The 20404-nt window shown below is 34.8% G+C and overlaps 2 protein-coding genes across 2 annotated transcripts; both read right to left on the minus strand.

The window, feature by feature from the left end:
* Positions 1–290: 290 nt before the first annotated feature.
* Positions 291–13241, minus strand: LOC128018943 (UDP-galactose translocator-like). Its single transcript, XM_052604842.1, has 5 exons — positions 12938–13241; positions 9240–9422; positions 8224–8375; positions 6693–7393; positions 291–839 (listed from the first exon to the last, which is right to left on the minus strand). Exons 1-5 carry the CDS (start codon positions 13020–13022, stop codon positions 806–808), a joined length of 1155 nt encoding a protein of 384 aa, XP_052460802.1. The 5' UTR covers positions 13023–13241; the 3' UTR covers positions 291–805.
* A 2430-nt stretch (positions 13242–15671) lies between these two features.
* Positions 15672–19486, minus strand: LOC128018944 (serine/threonine-protein kinase pim-2). Its single transcript, XM_052604843.1, has 7 exons — positions 19229–19486; positions 18958–19058; positions 18815–18865; positions 18129–18343; positions 17878–18047; positions 17617–17793; positions 15672–17107 (listed from the first exon to the last, which is right to left on the minus strand). The coding sequence occupies exons 1-7, from the start codon at positions 19290–19292 to the stop codon at positions 16959–16961; spliced, it is 927 nt and encodes a 308-aa protein (XP_052460803.1). The 5' UTR covers positions 19293–19486; the 3' UTR covers positions 15672–16958.
* Positions 19487–20404: the final 918 nt, after the last annotated feature.

Genomic DNA, 20404 nt, shown 5'->3' on the forward strand with positions numbered 1-20404 from the left:
AATTTGTGTGGAAATTCGGACACCAGAGATTTTGGGATTTAACCCCGCTATTATATGTGTAACATGTCATCACATTGCAAATCACATTCAAAACCAGGTTTATTCCATACATGAATACAATAATTATATATCTTCTGACAAGATTAAACATTTAGTTAAGTTTTAGATCTGCTCTCTTGAAAAGTGACATGTCAATATTCTCAAGAGCCCAATGCTTTTCACATTTCACTGCACAGACAATACAAATATAGATATAATAAAACAAAACATGAGCAAAAAGAACACAGGGACTACCCTCTTACACAATGTGTTTAGGTCAGAAATGTGGTCAAAAGTGCGCTTTGGAAATAATGAACACATAAAACAGATTGAATGTATAAGGCAATTGAAAAACTTATTATTGAAAACACAATATGACAAAACACTTTAGTAAAAAAAAAAAAAAAAACATACTAAGAATGCCTAGAAAGTATTTAATTATAAGGCAGCAGCTTTTGAATTCCAAGTAGGATGAGGATTTCCAATTAATTTTTTCAGTTCCAGCATTCAAAATCTGTTTAGATTAGTATTATAACTTCAGTCATTCACAATATCAAATGCACAACAATAAGGCAACAGAATAAATATGAGGTACCATAAAAAAAAAGTCAGCACAGTTTAGCTTAGAAGCAAATGATTTTAATATTGTGAGCATAATAAGGCTCTTGAAATACAACCCTCATCTTTTCCTGTGGAAATAGGGCAGGAGTGTAGGACCTGTAGGCACAATGTTTTCTTATCCTCTTTTCTCATGTATCTCGTTTCTTCAGATTCCTTTCTTCTTTCCTGGAGCCTTGGGACTAAAAATAACAAAAGAGAGATGAAGAAAGGACATTAATTGAGTAGTCAAAAGAGAAACAAAGCAAGAATATGCAATATAGTGTTATATATTTCTCCAAATGTGGACTAGCTCACATTATGTGTATCTGTCTCAATGCTTACACACACAAGTCAGTGTATTACTGAATATTATACACAGATGTAATTATGTTAAACATGAACCCAGCAATCTCACACTGTTCATTGAGAATCTGAATGCTTGCATTTTAATGGTACTGGTAATTTGTGAGAAATATGTATACTCATTACACAACACATAAATGAAAGTATGGACACACTTTTGTAATGAACAGATTTAGCTATTCAAACTAAACCCATCATTAACAGGTACAAAAAAAAGTCTGTATAAGTAATGGGTGCTGAAAGAATGAGAATCCAAACAGATGATAACAGCATCATAATAATACACAAATAATTTCTTACAAACATTCATCGGTTCACTTCACAAGACATTCATTGATTAACTGGAGTGGTGTGGATTAATTGTGATGTTTTTATCAGCTTTTTGGACTCTCATTCTGACGGCACCCATTCACTGCAGAGGATCCAGTGATGAGTGAGTGATGTAATGCTAATTTCCTCCAAATCTGTTGTGATCAAGAAACAAACTCATCTACATCTTGGATAGCCTGAGGGGCGAGGGGTGAGGCAGCACATTTTAATTTTTGGGTGAACTAGTATTCCTTTAAATGAGCATTCATTTATGTAACAGTATTCTTTTCTGCAGGACACTGTCACTCATGCAAGGTCCATGGAGATGATATTCGCCCCATCTTTAGTTGGAGCAATGAACTTTCAGGGGTGGCCTCAAGGTGGAGGCTTTTATGGAGGACTGATTCCCTAATTAATAACAATGTTTATGGAATAAAAAGTTCAAGCAAGTGGGTGTGGTGTTCAAATTCCCCCATACTTTAGGCCATGCAGTTTATTTATACAAAAGGTACAAAAGTTTAGTTAGTGGTTAGTGATCTGGGTGCATTTTTTGATGTCAGCATTTGACCTAAAAATCCAGCTTTTCATGATGTAAGGATGATTAAAGGTGTTTGTGTTAAAGGAAAAAAAGTATTTTGATGTATAAATGATCAGTCAGCAAATTGTGACTGAAATGAACATTTCTGAATCATGGTAGTAAGTATTTGTGCATCACTTTAATTTATGCTGATTTATATATATATATATATATATATATATATATATATATATATATATATATACATACATTTAACGTGTAAATTACTATAATGCAAAAATAAGAATTACTAAGAACACATGGGAATTACAAAAAATAAAACTCAAAAACCCCAGTGGAAATCCAGATGTATTACATTTACAGCAATGCAAATACAGGTGAAATTTTGAAATTACTGCATTAGTTGCCCTAAAAAAGTCTCTATATTCTTCTTACCAAACTTTATTTGTGCTTTGATTTTGTTGTGAAAGGTGACAGGCTTTTTTTTTTCTTCACTGGGATTATACACACATGCACACACAAGAAAGATTCACTCCAAAGGCCCATATAAGAAACAGAAACTCTCTATTCTCTATTTGATGTTTATTGTTAGCCTCAAGAAAGAGGCCATTATAAGAAATGAGCCACCAGGGGCTGTACTTCAACTCTTCACAGACAATTTACAATATAGATCATAGTGCCAGAGACAGGGCTTAACATTTATCAGCTTTGATGATGAAATCTGAGCAGTCTTTTATTAACAGTTGTCACAGAATGCAAAATTTAACAGAAATCTCAACTGGACATGTGCAAGTTTTGTATTTTTCTACAAGCGATCACTTTAAGCTCAAGTATTTCAAATTGTGAGCCAAAAAAAAAAGAGACAGTATTTTCAGTTCACATATTACACTTGTTTCATTGTGATTAACTGAAAATGTTCCATCTTTTGTAACCCTAATATTCATGATAACATATCTTTCAGGGCTATGTTCTGACATACAACCATCATAATAATTTCTCATTAAACAAATATGAAAATTAGCATGATGCTTTTGTTTTTGTGTCAGAAAATGGCTTGTGGTAAATTCTCTCATACCCAAACCTACACGGACACACACACACACTCATAACTCTAGATAACATGTATATTACCATAAAAACACCATAACTTTAGCTGCCTGAGGCCACTCTCGGCTCATTAGTTTCTGAAGAAAATCTCTGAAAACAATGAGTGATGGAATTTAAGATCTAGACTATCAGTTTTAGAGTTGCAGGGAACTAAAATAACAATTTGTGAACTAAAATCAACATGAAATGTTAATTACAACTTTAAAAAAAAATCTTTAGCATATTAAATAACGGGTATTATTTTGATTTTTAAAAGTCAGCAGTGGAGGTCATAAGTTTGGAATAATAGTTTTTAGTAAAAAAAAAAAAAAAAAAAAAAAAAGTCTCTTTTGCTCACCAAGATTTATTTTAATTTATTTTAATTATATATATATATATATAATCATTTAAAAAAGGTGACATGACATTCAGCCAAGTACTCCGTGAACACACACACACACCCGGAGCAGCGGGCATCTAGGAGCAGTTGGGGGTTCGATGCCTTGCTCAAGTGCACCTCAGTCGTGGTGTTGAGGGTGGAGAGAGAACTGTTCATGCACTACCCCCACCTACAATTCCTGCCGGCCCGGGACTCGAACTCACAACCCTTCGATTGCGAGTCCAACTCTCTAACCATTAGGCCACGACTTCCCAAAATAACAGTAATGGTTCATATCAAAGTTTTTGCGCTAAATATTTTTGTGGAAACTGGTAAATTTTGACAGGATTCTTTGATGTGAAAAAAAGTTCACTAAACAGCATCAATTTGGAATAGATTTAATTTTTTTTGTAAAATTATAAATGTCTTAACTGTCATTTTGACCAATTTAAATGCATTCTTGCAATAATAAACAAATCTTAATTATTTTTTATTTTTTTTGAATACTTTTTAAAATGGTAAAAAAAAAAAATTATGGTAGTGCATCACTGTTTCCATAAAAATATTAGCAAGACTGTTTTCAACATTGATAATAAGAAATGTTTCTTGACTGTGAATGTGTCACTGAAGACTGGAGTAATGATGCTGAAAATTTAGCTTTGCATCACAGCAATAACTAATATATATATATTAATATATATATATATATATATATATATATATATATATTAATATATATATATATATTAATATATATATATATACACACACACATATATACATAAAATGGAAAAAGGTTTTAAATTGTAAGACTATTTTACAATATTACTGTACTTTTTACTGTATTTTAACCAAACAAATTTAATTATTAATAATTCCAAACTTTTTCCACAAGTGTAAATTGGGAATTTTATAGTCATAACAGTGCCAATTGATTTCTGCATAACTTATTTGAATATACTTTTGAGGATTGGCAAATTGTTACATTTAGATAAAACATAAAAAATAAAAATGTGCACAGTATCATGTAATACATAAGAGTAATTTCTTGTTTTTTCATTTCATGTTGACTTTAAAATAAAAAAAATAATAATAAGCCAATTAATGCATATGTAAACATCCAAAGTAAACAATCACTGCAGGCCACACTTCTTCACCCAAAACTATGAAGAATTCAAATCAACAGTCTAAATTCATCAAGCAGGACTTATGTCCCAGTTCTTTTAATATTAAATGATATTAACGTGCATATAAAAACCATTACAAGCAACAAACTACAACCATATACTTCCCCAAACCCTAACGTATGATCCATCACCTGCTGTCGGTCACCAAATACAACATGTGCCCTGGAAAGCATATTTACTACTACTGCATCAAAAAAAAGAAAACATTCATTTCGTATCAGGACTCTTCAGGTGTGAGAACAGTTTTGGCATATTTGTATCAAAAATGTGCACAACATTTTTGTACAATACATAACACAAGATAAATCCACAAAACCCGATTCATTTTTTGCATCATAAAAAGAAGATATAGTATTTTGATATTATGTACAGTGTAAGAACTATATTAACAGTCACCATTCAGTCACAAGTTGATTGAGAAAGGCACGGCATTAACCATTTGGTGGTCAAGCAAAACTAGTCCCCCTCACACAGAGACACACGCATATGCGCACACAATGAAAACAAGCCTTCATTAAGGTTCCCTTTGGTTAGAAAATGACCAAGTTTTTCAATTTCCAGCACAGAAAAGAGCTGTGAGCTAAAACTCCTAAAAACGAGGGTGCAAGCAATGTGTTAAGTGACTGCCTGTCAAATATTTAACTAGTTCTGTAGTAGATTTCAATATTTTAATCAGTGTCAATTAGATGGCCATTTTCTGAATTTTGAGGATGGCATCTCTTAACACATTGCATTATGGGGAAAGAGGACAGGTAGAGATAAAAGTTTGAGATGAATGTAACTTATACGTCCCTGCAAGCTGATTAAAAGCATCCCTTTATATGACACCTCTACTATTACTAAGTAAATCCCAAATCACTCAGAATGAGACCAAAGTCAACAAGCCGGCAATGAAGTGCAACATTAATGTTACAGATACAGATATGCATGGATCAAGCTCTTTGCCACTTCACAAAACTTAGGTATTGGCATGTTTTAACTGTAAACACGACAGACATTCACACAGCTGTTCTTTACACGGTTAGCAAAGAACTTGCAGCATGTAGAAGTAGCTGTGAGTGAATCTCACAAAACCTGTCAAAGTAATGTCTGGGATTAATTTCACCCAAAAATCTAAAGAAATAAAAAAATTCCATTCATTTCTATGTTTAATTATATATTATACATTAAATAAAGAATAAATTAAATTTTTGTGCAAAGAAAACGAAGCCCATTTTGGGGACCATTATGATTTTTGCATTGCGACTTTTTGCATTGTTTTCATCTCAAACAAACAAATTCTAATCCTAAACTCTTATTATCATAAAATATATAAAAAAATATTTTATTTAAATGTAAGTGTATTTATTTGTAGTAGGTGATGTATTGAATTTAATTCTTGTTTTTAAGTAAAAATAATAATAATATTATATATATATATATATATATATATATATATATATATATATATATATATATATATATATATATATTATTTCAATTTCAAAAGTATTCATGCATCATAGCAGTAGTTGTGGTACTCGATTTAATTTATGTTGTTAAAAAAAGAAAATAATAAAATAAAAATAAAATAAAGATTTTTGTATCCGGACAGGTTTTTCTTTTTCTGCATTGCCACAGATTTTTGAGTTTAATGTGTTTAAATTTCACAATGCAAACATTTGTATTGGTACGTAACAGGCTTTGATTGGTTTTTTTTGTTTTGTTTTTTGAAGTAAAAGTTAGAGGTTTAGTGAGATTCCCCCATTAGTTTAAGTTAATTCAATCCAATCCCATTTTCCTCTGCTCAGCAGTAGCCTGGCAAATATGTTCTCATCTTCTTCCCCAAGATTGATCTGTCTAACAAGAAAAAGCTGTTTAAGGCAAACAGGGAAGAGAGGTGAAGACGTTTGAGAGAGATATGCATACGAAGGTGAAAAATGCCACTGCTTGTTTTCGGTATAAAAAAAAAAAAAAAAAAAAAAAGAAACATTGAAATCTCTCTGGTTTGTGCTTTCCAAAAGAATTAGGTGCCAACAGCCACGTTCATGAACGATCTAGTCAAAACCAGATGGTTAAGTGTTCACAGAAGCACCCAAAACCCACAGGAGCAGAGAGAAACAAAGAAAGATGAGAAAGTTAGGACTTCCACCGAGAGAGGTAAAGAGCGATTAAAGTAAGGGGACACAGATTTCATTTCACCAGCACTGACTTTGGGAGGAAAGCATCCAGCTCTGAATCTCCTCCTTTGCTGTGACTAGATGAAGATGTGCTGGTGCTGGAAGTGCTAGTGTTTGGGTTTGGTTTGGGGAGACTGTACATGTAGACGGCTCCAATGACCAATCCTGCACCCAGCGTGAAGATCAGGTCCACGTGGAACCCGAAGAGGTAGACAGATGTGATCGTGGACACGATGATGGAAAAAGATGTGGCGAAGCCTTTGAGAATGTTGTCCGCGTATTTTACAACAACAGCTACCAGGAGGCCGCCAAAGGCCTGGTTGAAGATGACGCCCCACACCATGGGCGTGTAGCCAAACAGGAAGCCTTTCTCAGCAATGGCGGCTCCATCGTTCCACAACATCCCAAGGAGACCCAAAAGAGTCCCGAAGATCCCGAGCTGGATGTTTCTTATCCATACCGAGGCAGAGCTGCCCTTCAAGATCTTCTCAAAGTAAACGCCAGCAAACCCGGAGGATAAGCAAGAAATGATCACAGACACCAGGCCCTTGAAGTAGTTCTGGTTGACGCTGGTCACAGCCTCCTTCTGTTTTCCGCCCTCCTGCTCCACCTGAACGATCGCTACACCGGCAAACAGCAGCACTAGAGAGATCCACTGGATTTTCGACAGACTCTTGCGCAGCATGAGCACTGAAAACAACGCTGTGGTCAAGATCTTCAGCTGATATGTGACCTACAAAAAAAGAAAAATCAGATCGGTTAAATATTGTTTAGAATACATGTGCATTTAATTCATATTTTGTACAACTCAAACTGTATTTTCATTTATGTCGAAGTATTTGCTGATAAAAATATATTTCATAGCATCTATGATTTAAATTTCAATTGCAAAAAACGGTGTTTGACAGTACGTTCAGTAGGGCTTCACAATTAATCTAATTTCTAATCGCAATTACAATTATGGATGCCACAATTACGTAATTGGTTCATTTAAGTTATTATGCACACTGAAGATGTGTTTTTTTCTTTCTTTCTTTCGACGGTTTTCTATTATTTTAAATTTAGTATAATATATCATCATTCATTTTTTTACTTTTTTTAATAATTTAAAGAAGAAACCAATCCAATGTATAGTAGAGGCTTAATACCAGTTCATTTCTATGAATCTGTTCTGATTCTGAATTAAAAACTCTGATTCACTGCTCAATGTTTAAAATGTATTAAAATGTTTTTGTAAAATATACATTAATATAAATATGAAAGTTTGTTACTATATCGTTACATTGAAATAGGGCTGCTCAATTATGTCAAAAATCCTAATCACGATTTACACGGGAAATTAGGCTTTTTTATCGTGGGGCACGATAATTGTTTTCTCTCGATTATTGTATTTTCATAATCGTTGGCCAAACGGAAATAGAATCGTTTTTTCTATTAATTTCACAGCCCTACATACACATTCAATATAGATTCAAATATTATAAGCAGACTCTCAAAGTGAAAAGGAGTGAATCAGAAGAGAGGAGGAAGAAAGGGCATAAACAAATAGTGGAGAAGCCTTACCTGGAAAGTGGCTGCTGGTAAATTGGAAATGGCCACATACTGCAGGTTGTTCTGTAACGTGTAGATGAGTGACGGAACTGCTAACTTCAGCGTGTCCAAATACTGTACGACTAGAGAGTCATACAACAACGATACGAAGGACTTCACATTACCTGGATTCAGAAAAATGAGAATCAGACACTGCTGCAGTACTACTACTAATAGAAAACTGAATCATTTAAAATATACATATTAATTATTAGTAGTAGTACTAATCGTAGTATTTTTATTACATACACTACCATTCAAAAGTTTAGGGGCGATAGATTTTGTTTGTTTTCTTGTATCTCATCAAGGCTGCAATTATTTGTTTGAAAATTCAGTAAACAGTAATACTGTGAAATATTACAATTAAACAAAAATAAAATACAATAAATGCAATAAATGTTTTTTTTTTATTATTTGAATACATTTAAAATGTAATTTATTCCTGTGATTCTAAGCTAAAATACTCCAGACTTTAGTGTCACATGATCCTTCAGAAATTATTTTAATAAAATGATCAAGCATGTTTTTATATCTATGAAATGATGTTTGTTTATGTTTGTGTGTTGTAACTTCGATGTAAAATTGCCTAACTCAGCTGCCTTTCTTGGCCAGGACACTCCTGTAAAAGAGATTTTAATCTCAGTGAGTCCTCTTTCCTGGTTAAATAAATAAATTAAAAAAAATAAACATTTCTTATTATTATCAGTGTCGAAAACAGTTCTGCTGCTTAATATTTTTGTGAAACAATGATAAAAAAATTTCCTAAAGGATTTTCTGATGAATAGACAATTCAAGCATTCACTGCATTTATTAAAAATAGAAATCATTTATAATATTTGAAAAAAAATTTTTTAAATCTTAATACATGTATACATTGTTCAAAATTAACAAAAAGTATTGTGAGAGAAGACATTAATGCTTGAAACCTAATACACATTATGTCACTAGCTGCAGTGTAACATGCGACCATGTGCTTCCAGTGAACGCACCTCTCTTCTCTATCAGGATGATGACCACACAGGTGAGGACTTTAAGAACTTCGGCCATCACCACGGCTGATGTGGTGTAGAAATGATCTCCTGGCAATGTCCGCACGTAACGGATGCTGAGGATGAGCGATGCATTCTGGATCACCAGAATCGCCAAACTGATGTACTTCAACTTCTTGTTGACTGCAAGAGACAATCTTTTAGTCAACTTTTAGTCAAAACTAGGTTGTTCACTGCCAATGTGAAATCGGAATTACACTGAATTAATGTTCACTTTTCTGAATGAGGCTAGTCTTTGTTTCGTTTGTGGTTTCAGTTAGGACACACCTACACATGTTGACAGTGAGCGATTGTTTGCTCAACCCAGAGGCAACACCCTGCTTACAGACACGTCATTCATTCACCAGACACTTTCTTAGTTCATTTATTACTGAATATACCAGTTAATTTAATAGTTCGCTGGCATACTAGTTACCAATCAACCATAACTGCTAAATTATCTGGCTTACACAATGTTAAAGGGTGAGAAAAACTAAGTCAAGGAAATAAAGGCTAACATTATTATTAGGGAGAATGCATACAACAGAAAAGTTGTTAGCTGAGGTTACTAGAAACAGGCTGTGGACACTACAGACAAAATGAACAGGATCTGTGAAACTTAAGAACTTGTTTTGCTGGTTTTCAGTGCCCTTCTGTAAAGAATGTCATAATATAAAAGCAAACAGCCATAAGAAAGTGTCACACCCTCTGCCACACAGTCAAAACCCATCTGACTGGTAAAAAAGGCTCCTGTCTGCAAGATAGGAAGGTCAAGACGTTTCACAGTTTATTTACTGACTAAGGGAATTCAAAGCACTTAACATGAAAAGATCACTGCCACCATTAACCCTTGTGGTGCATAACATAACATCCACTACAACGGCAGTTCTGGAGCATTTTTACACATGCAAAGCACTTCAAAGGCAGTGAAACAGGTGAATTAAGTCAGGTACAACTTTTCACACTAATGCATTAGTTAGGAATTAACAATTAACATTTTTAGAGTATTTACTAATAGAGGTTAGCCGATTAATCGGAATCGGGACCGAGAGTTGATTGCCGAAACTATCTGCAAAATCCATTCTGTTGCTGGAGCAGCTGATAAGGTCTGCTGTCATTAGACAGTACGAGAGCATCCTCTAGACATCCTCTGGTTGTTTGTTTCGACACGTATCGACATGTGAGTGGGACCCTTCAGATGGGGATTTAAAACACAACAAACGTCGTGTATACAGTATACTATAGTGAATGTTTTCAAATCATCACTATGGAATTAATTTGTTAACTAGATGTTGAATTAGTAGAGAAATGCTGAGAGGACGCGAACATTAGTATTGCCTCAAGCGGATAAAACAATGTGACCAAAACACATGCAAGTCCGACCTAAATGTTTAATGATTGTTACCATCTGCAATGCAAATGCATTCGTTTATTTCCAGCTGATCACGTTAATGCATTTGTCATCCGGCGAAGTTGCAGGTTTAAAGCGGTGACGTGAGAAAGTAAACCGATATGTTTGTTTAGCCAACAGAAATCCTGAGAAAGCCACAGAGCGCCATTCACACAGCTCCCCCCCCCCCCACTCAAATCACTATATTTTTCCCAAATCATTGTTCATGTATATAATGACATCACCCTAGGCTGTATGATTGTGTTTTGTGCATTTTTCAGTGAAATGGTTGTATTTCTATGGCTCTAATAAAGTCTGCATCATATAGAGAACAATAACAAGTCACACTGAACTTCAAACTCAGTCATTTATGTCACTTTGTTTATTCTTGAAGTGAACTTTACCTCTTTTCGTGATTAAATAAACTGTTTTGGACATTACTTGAATTGAATGTGATGTGTCCGGAGTGAGTTGTCCTAGACACAATGCTGTGCGCTTTAGCATATTTTGTTATTTTGATTAGATAATTATTGAAGTGTTCCATTATATATATCCATATGCATGTCATTTCAATGCTGTGGTCTTAGTGTAGATATTTTAAGATGGTCATCTTTAAGCATGACTGCTGAAATGAAACGGTAAAACTTTACAACAAGAGTCCATTTGTAACATTAACTAAGCTTGATAAAAGCTGTAGAAGTATTGTTCCTTGTTAGAGTGTTAATTTCAACATTTTTACATTTTAAATTTCCTTCTGTTAACATTAGTTAACGAACTAACTTTAATGATCAATATAAAATAAATATTAATATATATTTTTGAATTAATATGAATTTCCTAAGTGTGTGTGTGGGTATATATATATATATATATATATATATATGCATTTGCATTGCAGATGGTAACAAACATTAAACATTTAGGTCGGACTTGCATGTGTTTTGGTCACATTGTTTTTTGTATATATATAGTAAAGCACTATTTTTGTTTTCATTCCATATCCATTTGAAAAACTATCGGTTGATTAATCTGCTATTGGTCGACCTCTATTTACTAAGTAAGATTGTTAAATTATAAATATAGTATTATTTATTGTTCATTCATATACTTTCACCAAATATAAAAAAAAAAAAAATTGAAGTGACATTCAGCCAAGTATGGTGACCCATACTCAGAATTTGTGCTCTGCATTTAACCCATCTGAAATGCACACACACAGAGCAGTGAACACACACACACACACACACACACTGTGAGCACACACCCGGAGCAGTGGGCAGCCATTTATGCTGCGGCGCCTGGGGAGCAGTTGGGGGTTCGATGCCTTGCTCAAGGGTACCTAAGTCGTGGTATTGAAGGTGGAGAGAGAGCTGTTCATGCACTACCCCCACCCACAATTCCTGCCGGCCCGAGACTAGAACTCACAACCCTTCAATTGGGAGTCCAACCCTCTAACCATTAAGCCACGACTTCCCCTTAATATTGTTTACTTCTACATCTTAAAAACATCATCTACATTAACACAGAAAAAAAAACTAGAATAATAAATGCTGTAAAAATGTCCAATGTTGTTGTTGTTTTTTTTAAGTAAAAGAAAAGAAAAAGAGAGACAAAATGAGTTGCATTTTTGTACATGGGCTCTACACCACAACTAATCTTACAAAAAATTGTCCAATGGTAAACCACAACCAATACCATAGTACTTTTATACATACTATATTCAAATAACTGCCAAGTTCATTCCATTTACAGTACTTTAAAAAGTATATATATGCATAAAATCTATGGCACTATGATATAGTAGTTCCCGGGGGGAAAAAAACAAACAATTACAACAGATGTTATTATTGTTACTCGTGATACATTTCTGTGAGACCAACTGTAAATGAGCATCTTTGCATTTTACTTCACTGAATACTTGATTGTCATTCTCGTGAATCGTGGTATTTATTCTAGGATACTTCAAGGAATAAAATGGTACTTTTTGTAAGTGATGGTATCTCATGGTAATACCATAGTACCATATTCATATACCATGTTATTTACATTGTCCGTCAAACACCACCGTGATATAGGTGCAAAAAACACGGTAATACTAAAGTACGACTTTATTAGAGGTGACTATGGAATTTGGGTACTAATTATGGCTACCATTGCATTTTTTTATTATTAATTTTTAATAGGGGAGTTGACTACTTCGTGGCACTGAAATCACGGAGACCTTAAGCAGTCAGATGTTAAAAGGAAATAATAAATTGCTGTTTCTCACCTTCATTCTGTCTTCGGGCGGATGTTTTATCTTCAGTGCTTTTGTTAGGACTCTCATTGCTTGCTGCTGCTGCCATTATCATCATCAAACATGAAGCCCAACCTGTCCCCAAACTCTCTCTTGATTCGTTTGGTCGGTAACGATGCTCAGTGATGATTTCCCCGACGCTGCTCCATCAAACAGCTCACAGAGGAGGCGAAAGAAGAGGAAAAACGATCAAAAGTGCTCGAGGAAAAGTGTTGACGTCCCCAAACACACAAGCACTTCCTGTTAACGTCCGCTTCATCTTCTTCACGTCCTTGTGTTCTGTATTATGGAGACGGTTTAGCGCCACGTGCAGGCTCGCGCCACACAAATAACAAAAAGGTACCACAAAATTACCAGTGTTGGGAAGGTTTCTTCGGAAACATAATAGATTAAAAGTAACCTTATTTAAAATATAACATGTAGTGTAACTATTTAAATTATTTTAGGCTATTAATGTAACTGGTTACATTTGATTACTTTTCTACATGTCTGTAACGAAATGTTTTCAACTGATATAATCATTTACAAATATTTAAAGCAGGCAGGTTAAACATTACAGTAGTAGGCTACTAAACACTGATTCCTGTCAGACTTTCAAAATCCTTCTTCACTCGAATTAAGATTATAATTTAGTTTTAAAGCACAACCACCACAAAATCAGACTTTAGCACCTTTTTTAACTTTGAGATTGCTCTGAGGTTAAATGCAGATTTCAAATTATATAATTCTGTTACTGTTACTATTTTTATTATGCAACCCATGGAAGATTGAGGATTAAGTATTTGATTAGCTTTGTTTTGAAGAAAGAAACATATTTGTAATAAAATAATATTTGTAATTTTTATAATAATATTTATTACTGCACTCTTCGCAAAAACATTTGTGTATTTAAATTACCGAATAGGCTATTACATTTCAAATTTTGTTATAATTCTTAATTAAATCTTTGCTATCTTTAACGGTTAATTGACTCCAATTTATAGACTAAACAGTTAACTAAAATATTGCTAAAATGTTGCTAAACAAAAATTTAATATTACAAAAATCTGTTGAAACACTCTCTCAAGAAGGATGAAGTGTTGCTCTTCAAGAACCTCTAGATGGCAGAAGCAAGCTATCATTTCTGCATAGTCTAATCATCACAACAGAGTCTGAAATGATCAATTACTAACGTGTAAAGCATAATATAATGTTATAATGTCAGTTCATTTTAATAAAAGTTATGACTATGGTTTACAGCAATGAAATGTAGAGTCTTTTTGAACAAATCTAGATTTAACTGACATTATTTGAGGCTGTTCAACACACATCCTCACATAATTCACAAACATTTATAAAGACTGAGAAAGGTGGCATGTAAAAACAAAACAGAAAATGAGCCAAATGTGTCTTTACTGCTTAAATACACATTTGTCCTCATAAGTAATAATATCGGACACTGATCAGATTTATTAACAGCTGATTGTAATTGTAGCCTACAATTTGTTAAAGTACAAAATAAAAATAAAATGCAAAGACTACTATTATCATAATTGCATAGTTTTTATTTGCATACTATTCTTTTACAAAAAAAAAACAAAAAAAAAAACCTTTGTACATATATCTGATTTTCAAAATCATTTATTTTATATTTGCCACTATTTGGAAATTGAGAAATTCAGATATATAACTAATATTTATAGTGAAACAGTCCTGCCAACCCAATGTCATAAAAACTTGATTCACCAGTCCTCTGTATCCACATGATAAACACACAAATAAGAATCTCTACCATCACTACAGCAGAAGTGGCCAAGAAATCAGACAGCGTCCTGAGGATGAGCCAAAATCACCAGACTGATGAACTTCATGATCGTCTCTGGTTTCTGGAGTTTGACCAGAGGACAGATTATCGGGTTTCTGTTTTGTCATGATCTGATTCTCCTGTAAAATGATAGCAGTTCCACACTATAAATCTCCCCTGTCCATATCAGAAGGTAATATACGGTACTTTCTCAAAGATTATATGATGATGCTCACAATGGTACTTTTTAGTACTTTTTGTTTGAATCCAAAAAGCACCATGCATTATTTAAACTACCTTGGAATACCATGTCATCACTACACAGAAAAAGTATATGGGTGACAAATATGTTTACTATCATGATACCAAACCATCAAGAGCTTAAAGAGGGTAATTCACTGTTGCCAAATATGTTTTCTGGACAGGTGCAATTTTCTGAGACTTCACAACCAACTGCATGTCATTTTTTTTCACCTTGAAATATCAGTTTCAGAATATCATTCTGATGTCACACCAACTTCTAATAAAGCGAATGGCATCTGTTTATTTCCCACATTCCCTCCCAAATTTTGGGTATCCTCTTTTTCTGGGACATGTATTGTATTTTGGTTTTGTTTTCCTACTGATGTGGTCCCTACAGGCCTTTTGTCCATGCATTGCTTTGCCCTGCTTCAATAGGGCATTGATTATGTACCATGTCTGAACTGTATTGGTCAACAGTGCGTTCAACAGATTCCTGCTTCAACTGTCGGGAATAACTAACCTGAATGGTTTGACTGGAGAGGCCTGTTTAAAAATGCCTTGAACTTAATGAACAGAAAACTATGATCAACATTTGTATCTAATCACTGATATGACAGCAGTTTCTCTTTGTATTTCTTATTTGCATGAACAGAAGATGGATGAAAAAAGACAAGACCGATGTTTTGTTAAATAAAGATATTCCACATCTATATTTTTATTCATAGAATCTCTTAAATTAAACATGATGTGACAACAGCCACAGCACATTGTTGAATACACAAGTATTTACAGCAAAACTGTTGTGCCAACCCAAGTGAAAAATGCAAGGATTATTTTTCGTAACACAAAATGAAATAAAAACCTGATAACAGAATACCGCAGTGTTCACATGGATGCATTACATGTAATGTGGGGTAAGGTCCTATTTGCATACTTTAAATGTTTTAATCTCAAATCAAAGAATTCAAACATATCAATGCTGGTTTGTATCCAAACAAAAATTTCAAATCGAATTCAAATAAATTTGCCATTATGCATGTTGACCTCACATAAGACAGTAAGCAGACCTCTTTGGTGTGTTATAATGACATCAGACGCTGAGGAAAAGCCCATAGGCCCTTCTGGTAAACATCAACACTGGGTTAGTGGCTGAAATCCTCCTGACATTACTTAACATGCTGACATTTGGGAACTTCCAACTAACTGACACATATCTGAGTTCAATCAGTACAAAGCGTCCTGAAAACATTCTTTAAGTTGCAGTGCAGGCATCTCTCAAACAATACAGACAGAAACTAAAAGCCGGCTTAGTAATGGCTCTGAGGAATCCATCTAGGGAATCAGTTGATTTAGAGTAAACAGGATCCACAGGAATGTTCCTCTTCTCTTCTGTCGCACCTTCTTCGAGGGTGTGTGTGTTGATAAATGGGAACAGATCCGCATGAGCCTAAATTATTGTTCCGCCAGGCCTCCTGTCAAAAGACTGGAAAGCAGATCCAAAGTCTTTTTGAAACCCCTTAGAACAGGGAGAGAATATCAATGTACAACAGAAACCTGTAAAACCAGGTATCATGGCCCACATACTGTCATTTAAGTCAGTTAGAACTTCAACAATCAAGACGAACACAGTTTACTGCTTCTGAGACTTCTTGCAGAAATAAATTAGTACGTGGCTGAGAAAATAAATAATGACCAATAAATTAAAAAAAAAGTTGCATTGAGATGTGATGGTTGTAGTCGTGGGAAATATTCATTCATCAAGTAAACCTGCAGCAATCCAGGGCTATTCTGGGCTTCTAGAAGAATAGATCCCAAGTCCATATGACACAACATGAGCGTTGAAGGCAGCCACACAAAAAAATAAATAAGGATGAATCCAGAAACCAGTAACTAGAGTTCAGGAAGTCCAGTGTAAAAGCAAAACAGTGTGTTTGAAAGTTCTGAATCAAGACCAAAGTCCTTCAGGATTTAAAGGCTTGGCTTAATATTGCTTTTCGTTTGCAAATATCCCATGTCCTCAGAGCTCTCGGTCATCCAAGGATGCTGCAAAATCTGCTCCAAACTAGGCCGATCCTCCGGCCTGTATGAAAGGCACCAGCAAATCAGAGACTGGCATTCTGAAATGAAAGAATAAATGTTGAATAAACCTGCCATTGTATACTACAAATATTGTTGGCTCTATGACGAACTGCTCATGTGGTTCTGTTGTAAGTGAATGCACAAATGTAAATGTCCTTAAGTAACAAATCAGAGTGATTACATTGAAACAGTGTTTGCATAATTTGCAACCCATTTGATTTCCATAATGTAATGCATTTGCTAGTTATACAAGTACAAATGCACAAAACAAGAATAAAATGTTGCACAGGACAACCCATTAAAAATTGTATCAATTTGATAAATTGGGAAACAATATAATAAGCCTATGTGTCATCTTGTTGAAGAATAGCTCGCTCAAAAATGCAGTTTCAAACATTTGAAATAACATATTTGGAAAAATGATGGTACCAAACAGTCTATGGTATGGACAAAAAAAAAAAGGAAGTCAATGGGACACAAAACTGCATTCTTGTTTTTTTTTTTTTTTTGTCTATGAAATTAGAATTCAATCTGCTTGCAGGCTCACCTTTGGAAATGCGTTTAGTGAAACTTGGAGTGGCTCGTACTATGTCAGCGTCCCTCTCAAAGGGAATGTCTCCACACACCATGTCAAACAGAAGTACGCCCAGTGACCACACGGTGAGCGGACGAGCGCTGTAACGCTGGTGGAGGATCCACTCTGGAGGGCTGTAGACTCGTGTTCCTAAATACACAGGAAGGTCATTAGAAACAAGAGTCATTAGATTACATTCATGCATATGCAGTAGCCACCCTAAAGCTGCCTTACCTTCAAAGTCAGTGTAAATGGAGTCCTTCAGTAGAGCACCAGATCCAAAGTCAATGATTTTGATGTCTCCGGTGCGGGTGTCAATGAGGATGTTCTCATCTTTGATATCCCGGTGCACAATTCCCTCGGAGTGGCAGAACTGCAGGGCTTCAATGACCTGTTTGAGGAACCTGAAAAAGACGATTCTCATCAGTATCGTGGTTTACGGTTAGAATCGAATGCCAAAAGACATTGCTGTTGCTTTTTCGTACCTTTGTGCAATGGGCTCCTCCAGGGCCCCACGTTCAGTGATGAAGTCAAACAGGTCCTGGCACTGTTGGGGTTTCTCAAACACAATGAGGTATTCCTGACCTGGCATCTCAAACCAGTCGAGCATCCGGATGATGCCGCGGTGACCCGACCCGGACCCTCCGCCCAGACACAGCAGGAGAGCGATCTCCATGGGGACGGCGTTTGCTGAACCAGGCTATGGGTAAAATAAAAAAAAGTCATTGTTAACTTTGGATTCTGATTATTTTCCACTGGAAAAGACGTTATATTTAAAAAATTCCTAAGAAAAGTTCAACATATGTTATTGCAGGGGTAAAAAAAAAAGCAGGGGGAACTACAATTTTATCTGTCACATATTTTGGACCTTTGAATATACTTCTTGTTTTGAAACCAAAAATATCTAATTGATTAAGTCTACTATTAAACTGGTCCTGACACATATGGGAAAGTCCGCTTAAGTTTCCCTCGTAGGTGTTCTGAAAAATCCATATCGACATGCCTACGTCACTTACTGTAAAACAACCAAAACATCAGAAGAGGGCGCTATAATTCTTGTTTCTATGACTTCATTGTTTGCATGTTCAAGATCCTGACGAAACTAACGTCATTTTAGTTTGAAGTCTTATAAATACCAAAAACTTTTGTATTGATATGAAGGATTACTCACCAGTTTGGCCCACTGCTGAATTCTATCACGGGATATTTGTTTAATAGCGACCTAAAAAAGATAATGAATGTAATTTAGAGGAGGAATTCATGAAGATATATATCCAAATGTTTGCATTTTATATTATTGTGTATCATTCTTACCTGTTGTCCGTCTGAAAGGCGCTGTCCGGAGAACACAGAACCGAACCCACCGCTTCCCAGAAGGGCTCCCATCTTATATCGCTTCTCAAAGTGTTCTTTAGCTAAAAAAAAAAAAATAATATAATAAATAACACAATTAAATATAATAAAGATTCATGTTGGCTTCTAGGTTAACATAAATTTTGCACAAGCACATATTAATGTGTTTATTAAGTTTAAAATGATTTAATTGAAAGTGAATTGTTGTTTTTCGGTATTTAAGCGAACTTACCATTTTTCGCTCTCACGTCTTCCAGCTGATCTAAACGCAGGTCAACAATCCGATTATCCAACATTTTCAGTTTTTATACGAAAAAAAAACCCCTGCTAAAAATAAAGAAGGGATATCTTCAGATAATATTGTAAGCCGCCTCAGCAGAACATGTCCATGGTATTCTGTTATGGTTCGTCACTGTTTTCAATTTAAATTCCTCCTTTTGCAGTGAGCGTCTCCTTCAAACAACTCGCACACTTCTGAATCATCTCAGTTTGTAGTTTTAAGTTTACATGCTTAAACACGCCCACTCTAATGAACCCGCCCAACATGCTTGGAGTGTTTTGAACTGACAGCCAATCACATCGCTGAACAATTTAACCAAATGAATATTAATGAGTGGTGGTTAGAATTCTAAGAATCTCTCTCGCTCTTACGCCCAACGACCCACAGAAAGAGCGCGCGCGCGCAATGACAGGAATACCTTCGATTTTTTTTCTTTTTTTTTAACGTGTACATTTTGAATTCACTCATGCACTAATGCAATAAACTCCATCTGTTTCTAATAGAATATTACAGAAAATCACGAAATAACCATTCTGAATATTCTGAAGGTATAATTTTTCAAAAGCAGTTCTCAGAGATAAATGCCACTAGTTACAATTGAAACAGATACTAGCATCTCATTATTAAATGTAAATAAAACTGAAATAGATACTAGCAGTTAATACATTTTACTACTACTAAACCAATAGACTGGGGGAACTAGAAAAACTGGAAGAAGCACCAGGTGCAATTGTAATGCATTTAATTTAGAAGTGAATCTAAACCCCATATCCTCACATAGAATTATATGGCAAAATGTGCTGCTTTTCTAGTAGTGAAAATTAAAAACATAGTAGTCACTATTAGATTGTTTACTAGTAATTAAAATATATAAGTCAAAAAGTAGATACTAAATAGTGTAGTTGAAACAACAGTCATTAACTAAAAACATTGTGCACATTTGCACATATAAGTAGGGATGATCTTAGATCAGTTCGAAGGGCATAATGACTCTTTTTGAGGTTTGTGCATGTGGGACAGTCCCACATCAGCTATTTACAAAAAGTTTTTGTCTCCATGATGATATACCAAGAAAAACGGAACTTAATAGCTAAACGATGGTGTCTGATAATGCTTTCTGAAGATATC

Source organism: Carassius gibelio, chromosome A8 (genome assembly GCF_023724105.1).
Source record: "Carassius gibelio isolate Cgi1373 ecotype wild population from Czech Republic chromosome A8, carGib1.2-hapl.c, whole genome shotgun sequence".
Lineage (NCBI taxonomy): Eukaryota > Metazoa > Chordata > Actinopteri > Cypriniformes > Cyprinidae > Carassius > Carassius gibelio.

Excerpts from the sequence above, each read along its gene's own strand:
- LOC128018943 (XM_052604842.1), bottom strand. The coding sequence starts at position 13,022 with ATGATGATAATGGCAGCAGCAGCAAGCAATGAGAGTCCTAACAAAAGC. Across the intron at positions 8,376-9,239 it reads CATCCTGATAGAGAAGAGAG|GTAATGTGAAGTCCTTCGTA; the intron begins GTGCGTTCACTG and ends TTCTGAATCCAG. Across the intron at positions 7,394-8,223 it reads TACCAGCAGCCACTTTCCAG|GTCACATATCAGCTGAAGAT; the intron begins GTAAGGCTTCTC and ends CTTTTTTTGTAG.
- LOC128018944 (XM_052604843.1), bottom strand. The coding sequence starts at position 19,292 with ATGTTGGATAATCGGATTGTTGACCTGCGTTTAGATCAGCTGGAAGAC. Across the intron at positions 18,866-18,957 it reads GCCTTTCAGACGGACAACAG|GTCGCTATTAAACAAATATC; the intron begins GTAAGAATGATA and ends TATCTTTTTTAG. Across the intron at positions 17,108-17,616 it reads CACTAAACGCATTTCCAAAG|AATGCCAGTCTCTGATTTGC; the intron begins GTGAGCCTGCAA and ends CTTTCATTTCAG.